General features: G+C 41.7%; 1 protein-coding gene across 3 annotated transcripts in view; it reads left to right on the forward strand.

Annotated features, from left to right (window-relative positions):
• Positions 1-13041, forward strand: part of DDX25 (DEAD-box helicase 25) — a 31823-nt gene that overhangs the window by 2701 nt on the left and 16081 nt on the right. For all 3 annotated transcript variants that reach the window (XM_067563373.1, XM_067563364.1, XM_067563355.1), the window contains exons 3-7: positions 492-542; positions 6036-6171; positions 8125-8217; positions 10446-10548; positions 12066-12180. In XM_067563373.1, coding sequence (XP_067419474.1) covers positions 492-542; positions 6036-6171; positions 8125-8217; positions 10446-10548; positions 12066-12180 — 498 coding nt within the window. The remainder of the gene's footprint in view (positions 1-491; positions 543-6035; positions 6172-8124; positions 8218-10445; positions 10549-12065; positions 12181-13041) is intronic.

Consider the following 13041-nt stretch of genomic DNA (forward strand, 5'->3'; position numbering starts at 1 on the left):
CTGCCAACAGATTATATACTGCATAAAATTATCTCCTTTATCAAATTTAATTTTTTCTTTCAATTTCATGGGATGTCCTTTCGTTTTTGTATTGTGAGAAAGGGTAAATAGAAGTACCTTTACCTACTCTATGCCATTCATTATTGTCCCCTCTTGTCTTTTGTCTGAAGAAGTAATCCTGATCATTTCAATCTCCTATGGAAATCTTTCCATTCTTCTTAGTTATTAAACTTTAAAAACTTTACATTTGAAGTACTCAACTATCAGGGTAGAAGTACATAAGATCCCCAAAGTTTTGATTTTTAAAAGTATAATATAATGTATAAAATGTGCTGGCTTCTCACTAGCTGTATCTTTTAAAATCTTGGATTATGAAGAATTGTTGGCTAACCAATACTCAGCCTGGCACAGACTGTCTGGTTTTTAACATAAAAGTATTCTGTTATATGTTTATACATTTCATTTCAGTTTTGTGGTTTTCTTTCCTTAAGGGAAAAATTATGCAAGTTCTGAAGAAGAGGAGGAGAAGGAAGATGATAAAGGTGGGATCACAAAACTTTTTCAAGTTCTACTTGATTAAAGGGTCACTGTCAAGTCTGTTCATCTTAGAATCAGGCTCTATTGGCTATGTTTTGGATTTGTGGGTGAGTGTGCTAAGTATGATGATGTTTATGTGTAGGTATAATTTTTGTATTGTAAGTTATGGATATGTGTGATATATCTGTATCCAAAAATTTGTTCTGTGCTACCGGGTTACACCCGCCAGGCAGATTAGCATCAGCATTAATGACTCGTCAAGGACCATCAGTGATACAGTGAGCCAAGGGAGAGAAACCAAGGACTACACCTTAGGAGTCATCAGGACATGTAGAAGCATGCCTATGAACGGGGACTCTGAGGCTTTTCCATGCCAGGTGCTGTGTGGCTATGTTTGGGACAAAGAAAGTGCAAGTCTCGTGGCAGAAACTATAAAAGGCTGCTGCACCATCTCCGTCTTGTCTTCATTTATGCTTTCTACCTCTGGAGCAACCACTCTACATCTGAAGCTGTGAAACAAAGGACTGAGACCCATCCAGGTACAGGGTGTACTCCAGAGGAAATGTCCAAGCCTGCAGAGAACCTGATATATATAGACTCTGAAGTCATTTGAAGTCATCTGATTGCTTTGACCATTTCATATCTCTCAGCTTGTTTGTTTCTTTCCTTTTTTAATAAACCTTTAGCTTTAATTACCAAAGGATTGGCTGGCAGCATGGTATTTTGGGTAAGAACCAAACCTATATTGATCTGGTAATGTGGCTGACCCTTTGGGTTCAGGAGAACTTTTTGTAAAGAGAATAGAGTTTTAAGTAACTTATCTCTCTACTGGATTTAGTTGCTGATTGGGAGCCAGAGACTGAAATGCAATAAAGGGGGCTGTGTAACTTCTTGTTTTGGCTTCTTGATAACCTGTGTGGGGAGTTGTTTGACTGGTTGGTGAATCTAACTTCAGTGTTAGCCACCAGTTTTGGGAGAATCTGCTCTCCTTTTGCAGCTTGCCCTGACCTTGGCATTTTCAGATGGGCTAGCCTAGGCACATACAGGTCACACTTATCACTCCATAAATTTACGCAATACTGTAAAAGGCATAGAAAAAGCATAGTCCCTGCTCCAAGGAGCTTACAGTCTAACAGACAAGACAACATGGAATGCAGATGAGACAAAATGGCTTCAATTGTACTTTTGTTACAGCCTTTATTTGTGGAATAGGCCAACTTTCTATAACCAAAGTTAAAGGTTTATTCTTGTTAATTACCATTTGTTAAAGATAGATTATGCTTACTTTTGTTCCCCTCATTGTCAAAAGGTATTCTGAAATTCAGTGAGATACTTACTGACTTCCTGTACCAAACTTTTATATTGTTGCTGAACACTTTCTGGCAGCCGCTGTTCAGTGCTTGGTGAAGTGATTTCTGTGTGTATTTTGTATAATTGAGTATTTTGGGCTTCATTTAGATAAAAGGTTTTTTTATAAAAGTGAAATTAACATTGAGATCAGTAGGGAAAATGACATCCTTAAAGCAGGATGAAATTGGTACTGTTACTCTTGAGTGTCTGTGTTCCTCTGCATCAGAAAATGAGGGCTTTTTGAGAAATAAAATTTCTTGAATATATTTTTTGTAACTCTAATCCCCTAATGCTCTAATTGCCAACTTAAGTCTGTATTGTGCTTTGTGATCTGCGTGGGCTGAGCCCCATTGAAGTCAGTAGGTCTCTATACATGGCAGTTTGCCTTCACAGCTCGCTAGGTTACAAATCGATGTAGCCTACTTGTTGATGTGGTATATTTATAATGGGTATTTATTTCATCATAACTGCTGGAGTTCCAGGTGGAGCTCGCAACGCCGCCAGCTGCCTTTTTGTTCTGTGTTTGTCCGGCACCTAGCACATGGGGTCCTTGTCAATGACTAGGGCTCCTTGATGCTCTGACAATGCAAATAATAAACATTGCCTGACACTTCTCATTATCAGACCCCATTTTCAGATAGTTATAGCTTAGCCAGATGTTAACATTTAGGCTGAGACTTTCCATGTTGGGTATCTGCTTCAGGCTGAGTTAGTTTTGGAAAGTTTTAGCCAAAATGGTGTAGCCCTTTTTGAGAATCAAGGCTATGGAAAAATAGATTATTTTGCTATATTGTGTTTTTACACTGTTTTGCTGAGAAGCTCCAGTGTCCCATACTTTAGAGCAGGGACTTGAAATCTGGCAGGGGCATGGCCTTTGTGTCAGAGAGATGCTGTTAGCTGTTCCCATGGAAAATGCCCAAATGCAACCAAGTTACCAGCCATTGAAATATCTATTTGCATGTGCTCAGTAGACTTGTTGGAGCTTCTTACATAAATCCTGCAAAGATTCTCTGTACAATGAGCATGTTCTAGCCCAGAGCTCCCTACAATTGCTGTGCCTGACTGCTGCAGGCTGGGGTGGGATCAGGCACTGGATCTGAGAGCAGGAGATAGCCCCTTCTGTGCTTTCAATGATCCCCCACTGATGCTCAGGCAGCATAGAGAAGGAATATGTCTGACTTGAATTAGAGGAGGTAGGAGCCAGACCAGAGTGGTGGTGGGGAGTAGATTGGGACAAGGAGTCTAGTGGGTGGGAGTAGAGAAACTAGGACTTGGAGTTGTCAGGGTAGGGAGATTGGCACTGGTTGCATGAGGAGAGGGGGTATGGATTGGGGAGCAGAGAGACTTGGAATGGGGGAGAACAATGGGAGGGGGAGACATCTGGTGGGGAGCTGGGTTCAGGGAGAGAACTGGATTGACTGGGCAAAGACTGGAACAAGGAGAGGGGCTGGAGCATTGGATGAGGAACCTGGAGAGGGAGACTGAGATCCCGTGGGGGTGATTGAGACAGGGAGGGACAAGTGAAGGCTCTGGTAGTGAGACAGATTGGGTAAGGAGCCAGGAGTGGGGGAACTGGGACTGGCTGGGAAAGAGGCTGGGGATGAGTGTGGGGGAGACTGGGACTCTGGCTTGAAACCCCTGGTTGGGAGTCTAGAACTGGCTGTTTAAGGAGACTGAGACTGGGATGAGACACCTGAGGAACTGGCTGTTTAAGGAGACTGAGACTGGTGAGGAATGGAGTATGAGACTGGTGTGGGGAAGAAACAGGACTGGGACAGGGGCAGGTTAGAGGGGACACAGCAAAAGGGGTCAAAAGCTTGGGGAAACGGAGAGGGGTTTGTGCCCACTAGAGAACACTTGCCATAGAATCTGGAATAAACCAATAATTCCTGTTTCTTGCCATTTACTGTCAGCAAATTTCTGTGAAACCCTTTGGCAAAGTGTGTCTCATCACTCTCTAATGCTGGTCCACGTAGACCATGACAACCTTACTACTGCTGTGACTCACTCCCACATCTATGAACATTTTGATTAAATGACTTGTCCAGCATCACATAGGAACTCTGTGCTGGAAGTAGGGATAGGATCCAGTTCTTCAGGATAGCATTCAACTGCTTTAACCATGGGACCATCCTTTCTCTTCCTGCAATCCCCTGCCTCATTCACTACACCACTTATAGTTTTTACAATAAATGAGGCAAGGGTCCAACAGACAACAGCTTCCTTTGCTATACAGTCCTGGTTTATCCCAGACCAGGTTCGTCCTGTGCACTGAATGAGGCAGGGTCCTGTGGGGAAAAATAGTATAGGATTATGTAATTAAAGACTGTATCATAATTAGGCTTGGCAGAATTTGATTTTTATATAAATTCAGTAGATAATATAGAAGTTTATTTGTAAACCTTTTTTATTTTTCTTGATTTAAATTTTCATGGTTGAGGGAAATTCTGGGTTGAGGTCAGACAATTATTTAACAGGAGACATTGAGATTCAAAAAGTTAATGCTCTATAACCATTAAAACAAAAATTGTCAACATCACATGTCAAAATACAGAAACTAAATATCCTTAAATCAAAGTTCTCAAGCAGCATTTTTCTTTCTTAGCCTGTCTGTAAAGTTCATTTAATATTGATAGAAATATTTTTTCATTGGTTTGTGTGCACAGTGAAATCTGTTTACTGATAAAAATCTAATCCTTCCAAGCCAAATCATAATGCATACACGCACTGGGGGGATGGTGAATCAAGGCTGCACTGGCCCCCCGAATTCTGGCATTCTTTAACTTTTGCGTGGTTGACTTTGCAACCTTAATGTTTTTACATATTTTTGGTGTAATTTTAAATCAATTGTTTGACCATTGAATTGGTTTATTTTCCTCCCTGATGCATTTGTTCAAATGCTCCTTAACATCCTTAGGCATTACACATTGATGGGAGATTAGTCCCTTAATGTAGATCCTTCAGAAGCAAAGTTTTGCCAGTGTTCTAGTCTACAAATATCAGACTTGTGCAACTGTATACATGATCTTTGCATATAGCTGTGTCCTAAGTAGTATCCTTTTAAAATATTCAGTGCTAGTTGAAAAAGCCAATGCCTGGAGTTGGATTAAAGCTTATTCTGGCACTCAACACAGCCATTGAGATATTGACTCACCTAAGAATTGATCGTGGTTCATTACCTCTCAAGTGGTCTGAACAGCATGAAACTAGAATTATTGTAAAAGCTTGTCTACACGTGGCACTATTCAGGAGCAGCTCTTCTTGAATAACTCCATGTGTGAACACTTTTATTCTGCAATATTATTTTTAATTTATTATTTGAATTACCATAAATGTAAGAGCTCTAAGCATGGACCAGGACCCAGTTGTGCTGGTGCTGTACAAACACAGAACAAAAAGGCTGTCTGTGCCCCAAGGAGCTTGCAGTCTGAGTCAATGGACGGATATAGACCGGGAGCACAAGGAACAGTGAGACCATATTGGTGAACATGGTAGGCAGCAGTGGTCTCTCCACACATAGTCAGTCAGTAATAGCTCCATTTGTTGACAAACCCTAATATTATTCAAGTCCTTAATGTTGAGGATGGGGGTGAGATAAGCAATTTTTCTGTTTACATTGAAAACTCTTTACATTTTCGTCATTTCAGAATGAAACCAAAGTGCCTCGCAATAAAAGGAAGAAAGGGCAAGATCAGGGGAATGTCAGGGATAGCACACACACAAGTATGGGGATCTCTGGGATGGAAGAGTCAGGGAAGAGCACATTGGCCTCTCTCAAAGAGGGCTGTAGTGGTGCATCAAGAATCTCGGAGGAGTGTAGGAGTTCACTGAGTTAGCTGGAGTTTGCAAGGTGAGCTAGATTGGGCCAATTTACACTTGGGTTGTAACGGTGGCACAGTTTTCTTTTTCCTCAAAGTGGGCATATCTATTGTTGCATTAATTCCATTGTTTGAGGCAAAGGTATATCAGCCCTGTCATGCTTTGTGACTTGAGTGTGGAATTCATTTTTTTCTTTCTGGCAGCTTGTATTTACTTTTCTTGTTTTAAAAACACTCCATTTCTAGCACTTATGAGAACTAAGCTGTGACTTCCATACAACCTGCCAAATGTGGTTTCTCCCTTTTTTTTTTCTTTTCATGTTCACATAGTGGATTTAGCAGAAAATTCCCTTTTAAACAAGCTTATCCGGAAGTCCCTGGTAGAATCCAGTCATCATGTTGAAGTCCTGCAGCGAGATCCCAGCTCCCCTCTCTTCTCAGTGAAAACCTTTGAAGAACTGCGGCTGTGAGTACCTAGGACATAACTAAACACTGAAAAAGGGCAGGCTCAGATCAAGGGGAGCCTTGAGCCAGTAGTAACTAGATGGGGGTTTTAGTCATGTTCTGTAACTCAGTGTCCTTTGAAATTGGGAGTGATGCTTCAAAATACAGTAATAACCCAGTCCAGCTAAAATCGAGAAGACGTGGATATACTGAGGGATCCATTCATTCCACTTTATTGTGATCTTGTGAGACTAATACGTCCTGGTACCATACCCAAAAAACACATCGAAACATGATTGTGGTCCACTCATATTATAACAGACTTTTAGATCCCATAGTTATAGACACTTTAAAAAGACCTAACAGATTTTTTATTTTTCTTGCTAGTATGGAAGCTATTTTTAACCTTGGTAAATATAGAGGCTAAAAATATAGTTCCTAAACATAATTTAATCAGTTGGTCTTTCCACACAGACAGTGAAAATCCTTGTTGTAATATGGTTAGATCACAGATGTTTTCTAACCACGTTTTAAACATGGTGGTTTTTGTGGTGTACCCAAGCACTGATTAGGATTAGATCCGGATGCAATATTTCCAAGGGAAACCCGACGGTGTATAGGAAATGATGGTGTTATGTCAGCAGGTGGGTCTTCCTTTCTGTCTGCTGGACTAGAGTCATAGCAAGGATTAGAGCCATAGCAAGGAACAGTTGGGCTCATGTTTTCATGAGCTTTAAATCCAAAATATTCTGATAATATGCTGCAAAAGATCTTCTGGTGGTACCTCTTCTAAGAGAATGTGTGGTTTCTGTGACAGAGAGCACTGGGATTGGTCAGTATTTTATATTTCATAATAGAAGGTGGGTTGGGCAATAATTTTTCATAAGGGACATAAAAGAAATATTAAGAGGTCACACTTAACCTGCTTTCCTCAGCAGAAATGGGGACTGTTTGAACACAGCAAGTGGGGCAGTAACTGAACTAAGACGTTTAGCATGTGAGAGTCAGATACTAAACATTGCTAAAGCATCTTTATAACCTCAGTGGCCCATCTCTTAAAGAATTTCATATGCCTGACTGTCCTGATCAAATTCTCATGCTGACAGTTATGTCCAAGCCTCCCTCATCTTCCTTTGTCGTTTCAATTTAAAGAAACTATTCCCTTCCTGTCCAGAACTGTCCTTTGATGTTGCTAGTGCTTGTAAAGGTGCTTCGCATTCCGTTCCAGAGGAGGCTGAATTTCCGTTGATGGCAACGTGACATACGTGTTCGAGAGTGATAGTTTATTAAAAATTAACTTTACTGTATAAACGACTGGTGCTAATGTTTTCTGGACACTCATGGTATGCGTTTAGGAAATGTGCAGCCACCATGGTGATAATTAGCTTTGCTTCCCCCTGGTGAAAACTTTAAATTGGAGTAATCTTGCTCACTCTGATTTCTTCGCTATTTAATGTGAGGAGAAAAAAAGCAGCAGTTATGGACTTGATGTTTACAACTGTCCTGGATTCAAGTTAATGTATCCTAATGACGTCAGCTGTCCCTCTTACGCCTCTTTAAGCGGAAAGGTGCATTCTGCTTCAGTTCTGGATCTGTAAACCATGTGTGAATGACTTTTCTGACTTATATCTACCAGTTTTATTTTGATTTTGGCCATGAATTTTGTCACATGAAAATGGTAAAGTATAACAAATGAAGTCCCATGGGAGAAATGGGGAGGACAAGGAAAAGAGTGGGCAGATTTTTTTGTTTATTCTGCTTCCTAAACTGCATGTCCTAGGGCAGTGTCTTTCAAACTGGGGTCCGTGAGCTCTTTTCAGGGTGCATGCAAGAAAAATCCTGTAATGGTGGACAACGCATGTTATTTAGTAAGACTTTTTAGTCTAATTATAGGTATGTTAAAGTTTGAAAACCACCCTTCTAGGACATCTCAAGCACTTGTTTGTGAATAGTTTGATTTTTCCTGGTTTGACAGGAAGAAAGAGTTATTGCAGGGGATTTATGCAATGGGTTTCAACAGACCATCCAAGATCCAGGAGACAGCGCTTCCTATGATGTTAGCAGACCCGTGAGTACTTGCGAAACAAGGTGTAAAACATACTGTTTACAACTGTTGAGATTTTCATATCTCTGCCCTCCTGGTTCTCCTCTTCCCTGGCTGATCACACCTGCAGTGTTTAGTCTCCTTCCCTGGCTCCTTATGTCTTGGTGTCCCACAGGACTCCATTCACTTTTTCCCATGGGCGAAGTTTGGGGAGGAGCTGGGGGGCGTGGAGAGATTTCTGCCTTCCATTTGGCCTTGCTCCCTCCCCAAACCCCGCAGAGCTGGCTCCATGCCCCCTTCAGGGGCTTGGGCCAACCAGAGCCCCCTTTGGGGGTGCAGAGCAACGTGGGAGAGGGGTGTGTCTGAGCGGTAACACCAGGCGCTCTGTGCATCCAGGTCAGTTTCCCCACCTGGGCTGCCCGCATGGCGGGGCCCCACAACAGCAGCATCCTCTTGGACACCAGCCCTCCCTGAGCTACCCCTCTCCCGTCACACAGCCCTGAGCTACCCCCTGCCTGCACCCTGAGTGATTCTCAAACTTTTTGAACTGAGTCCCTCTGTCCCCTTTGAGTAACAATTTTTGGTTGCCACTTCCCCCACCTCCCCCCCCAAATTCAGACAGGCTGGTTGGTCTGATGAGGTGAGTTGGAATGGAGGTGGCACTACCTCTCTGGGCCCTGCTATGCTGTTGGGCTTTGCTCCCCCCAAATATAGAGTCAAACTACGCCTATGGTTTTTCCTCTTCTCTCTTATGCTTTCAACTGCCATGTAGGGCAGTGATTCTGAGATCTGCCTTTCCATTTCCTGCTGCCTTTATTTGGATGTCCAGCTGTCATATCAAACTCAGCTGCTGCAGAATTGTTCAGGATTCCGTCTCCATAGTTTCCAGCCCGAACATCCACACAGCAACTTTTCAGCCCCAGAGCTGGAGCCTGAGCCCTGCAAGCCTGAGGTTTTTTTTTATCCCATGTAGACATATCCACCCAGATCCATGATCTCAGTTAGGATTAACTCTTCTTTCCTTCTCTCTACGTCAGGAGTCTAAAGACGTGTCGTTATCTTTTTGATATCTCCAAAATCTGCCCATTTCTTACTTTGACGACTATAACCCTCTCCTGTCTGACCTTTCTGCTTATCACCTTTTCCCATCCTCTCGCCCATTGGTTCTCAACCTATTTGCCATTGTGGGTGCACATGCAGCTCTCTAGGTGTTATGTTGGCCACAGCCATGTGAGATATATACACTACCTGTACATCTGCCAAAGAAAAAAAAAGTGTAGTATTTTTTATATAACAGCAATGTGATTCAAATCAATATATTCTCTTTCATTTCAACACTGGCAAATGTCTACCAAGAGCATGTTAAATTAGCAAAGTAATTCAAAACATTAACTGTTAAAATTAATTAATTTCCTGTAAGGGTGGCATGGCAGAGGCATTGCATTCAGCCAGGGACTGTCCCCCATGCACCCAGTCTCCCCCCTCCAAGAATCCAGACCCCCCAACGCTGGGTTGGCACACATTCAAGGCAGAATGCTCCCCCCAGGGTCTGCCCCCTCCAGCATCCAGTCCCCCCTCCCCGCCATCCAGGGACTGCCACCCATTCCTCCACCTAGAGTCTGTCCTCCATGAACTGGCTGCACCCTCCCTCCCCACTCTCCAGCCCCCTGCACTCCCCACACCTGCTGGTCCCCTACTTTAGCTGTGCGTAGTTCAGCCCTGCAGCCCACCTTGCCCACCTGCCACTGCGGTCCTAGCTGTGTGCTGACTGGGTGCTGACTGGGTAGCAAGCAGCATGTGGGTTGAAAACCATTGCTCTATCTTATCCAAAATGCTGCTAAAGTAATCTTCCTCTCATCCTGCTTTGACTGTGTCATCAGTCCCCCACTGGCTTCCTGCCTCTTGTATCCAGCTTGAGGTACTCATTCTTTCTTTCAGGTCCCATATAATCTCCCATCCACCTGCATCTCTGTTCTGACTTCCTCCTGTACTCTTCCTAGTTCTCTTCTCTCACTCCTCCATCTCCTACAACTCTGTTTTGTACCTTGTGTTGTGCTGAGTGAGCCTGGGACTCTTCCTGTCATCTTTCTGTTCTTAAAATCCACCTCTTGAGGCAATCCCTCTTTCTGTATAATCCCCCACGTGCGCACTCTCTCTCTGTGCGTGGAACACCATGTAGACTTACAACACTATAAATGTTTTTGCAATTATAAAACCTATGCATAACATAGTAAAATCTTTTTGTCTTGCAGGCCCCAAAATCTTATAGCACAGAGCCAGTCAGGGACAGGCAAAACTGCAGCTTTTGTTTTGGCCATGCTGAGCAGAGTTAATGGTGCTGAGAAATTCCCCCAGGTAACACTGGTAAAAGGTTACGGTGATTTGGGAGGAATAGCAATATATTGTCTTTCTTAAAGGGACACAGCTTAAAAATCACAGTCTGAATGTTTTGCTACTGTTACTTGTACCATCTATGGACTGTAGTGGGAAGGGGTTAAATGACTTTTCTGTTTTCTTTGTATATATTATTTTTCATTGCTTCACCTGCATAGTCTGTTTCCCTTATTTGTGTGGGGCTTTCTTTAAAATGGGAAGATATGATTGTAAAACCCTAGGGCAGAGAGAGACCTGGGGCGGCTGCAGTACTGGAAATTACTTTAGCACCATTTTAAAAAAAAATTAATTGGGTTTCATGTTAAGTGTTTTTGTTTTTCTTTTTGAATTTCATGATGCTGCTACATTTGAGATATGCCAGCACTTCCAGTATAACCCCCTGACCTTTAGGTTAAATATCTTGGTTATTCAGCCTGTTGGTCTGGATGCGCTTTGTAACAAAAATGTGTTTACTTCTTGCGTTTTTTGCATTATACATCATGTAATGTTACATAGTTTCAGATGAATTTTGAAAGCTCCAGCTTAAAAGCATAATTTACAGAAATATTATGCATATTTGCTAACTGGGTTTAGACCAGGTTTGAAATATTTTTCATTTAAGTTTGAGGAAACAGAGAGAAGTTTGAAGAGCACTTACTGAGAGTTCATGATCGCTCTTCTCCATAGCTTATTTCACAATTAAAATTCTTGTTCACATGAATACTCTTACTGGCTTAAGTGTCACTATTGATTTTCATCATAAACTAACCTGATTTGGAAGAGTAATGTTATAGATCATAAAGAGCTACCACTTACCTGAAGTCACTGTTCTCATCCATACTTGCTAAATTTAGCAGTTAAATTATATCCCAAATACAGAACAAATTGCATTACACTTTCAGGAACATTCTGAATGATAGGGAATGAATACATCTCTTAAATACATATGTCATTCTAATGTCTTCTCCCCTCGCAACTAAATCAAAGATTTCACATGCATTTTAAGCTGAGGGTTTTTTGTTTTTTTTCGCATGTGTTTTTTTGTAATAAAGTCATGAATGTGTCATGGATTTACTTGAGTGAAGAGGCTAGCTAGCTGGTCAGCATGCATGTAATTGTTGTTAAACAGCTTTTCTTAAATCACGTGACCGATATGACAATTTCCTGCAATATGTTTGGAAGGTCTTCTAGAATTAAGTTTAAATAGCTTTGGAGTCCATTGTATTATGAAGGCAAACTTGTTGTGTTATTGGGGGATTGCGTGCAACTTCTCTAGGGGGAGATGTGGCCAATGTAAACCCTGGGCAGTGTTATGAGCTTCAAAGGACTATTTTAAACAGGATTGCACTTTAGGATGAACGAAATTAGATGGGCTGGGCATTAGTGGCACAACACCTTCCATTTCATCCGCTTAATCTGCATTTAAACAATGCAGCTCATAGAGTGCTTCCATATCTGCTACTGTATAATGTCTTTCTCACTTCTCTGCTATCTGAAAGTGCCTCTGTTTAGCTCCAACCTATGAACTGGCTGTGCAGACTGGGCGAGTGGTTGAGAAGATGGGAAAACTTTGTGTCAACATCGGAGTTACCTATGCTGTCCGAGGGAACAGAAGTATGTTTGATTCACTCTTCTCAGTAGATGCAGGAATAATTAATGTTAGTGTTGGTATTAGCTAATATTAATAATACCCATTTTGTTAGGGGCTGTATTAACCTGTATGAAGGCATACCCAACTTGCATAAAGGAGCTCATGACAAATGACATATTTGACATTACACAATGTGGGCAGAGGGATACAGCCACATTATGTAACTTGTGTATGCAGAAATACATTTGCAATTTTTTGGTTACTATGAAGTGCCACTAATTCCCACCTGGGCTTCAGTCTAGCCCTCCTGAATCTTTGGTTTCTTTGCAGGAGAGGCAAGTTTTATAAAAAGCGATAGATTCATGGGCCATTATTACATGGTAACATGTTCAACATCAGTTATTTCCTTATTGTTTCACCAATGCACTTTCATTCTGAAAAATGATATAAAAAATTACAAAGGAATTTCCTTGGTGTCATTGAAATGTTCTTAAAGGTCTCTCAATCTGTCATTAATCAGTGAAACTAGGTTTTTAATCTCTGCCTTCACAATTTAACGCAGCAGAGGATAGTATAATCACAAAATCCTGTTTGCATTGCAGATACTACCATATCAAGGGAGTTAGTTACAGTGTAGTCACCCCTTAGTCAGGTTATGCCAACGCTGCTGCCCGGTACAGTGATGCTTTTGTAGTGTGGATGGGATCTTAACTGTTTTGTAACAGATGAAAGTCCTGGGTTGTCCCAAGCTTTTGTGTATATACAGTCATATTGAAAGCTGTAATTAGGTCCCCTGAAACGTCTGCAGCTATGCCACTGTAGCATAGACACTTGCTACAAAGGCTAGCGGATGGAGAGGAGTCCACTGCTATAATAAATTGGCC

Source organism: Emydura macquarii, unplaced genomic scaffold (genome assembly GCF_026122565.2).
Source record: "Emydura macquarii macquarii isolate MOO-44397 ecotype Brisbane River unplaced genomic scaffold, CSIRO-AGI_Emac_v2 contig_312, whole genome shotgun sequence".
NCBI classification, from domain to species: domain Eukaryota; kingdom Metazoa; phylum Chordata; order Testudines; family Chelidae; genus Emydura; species Emydura macquarii.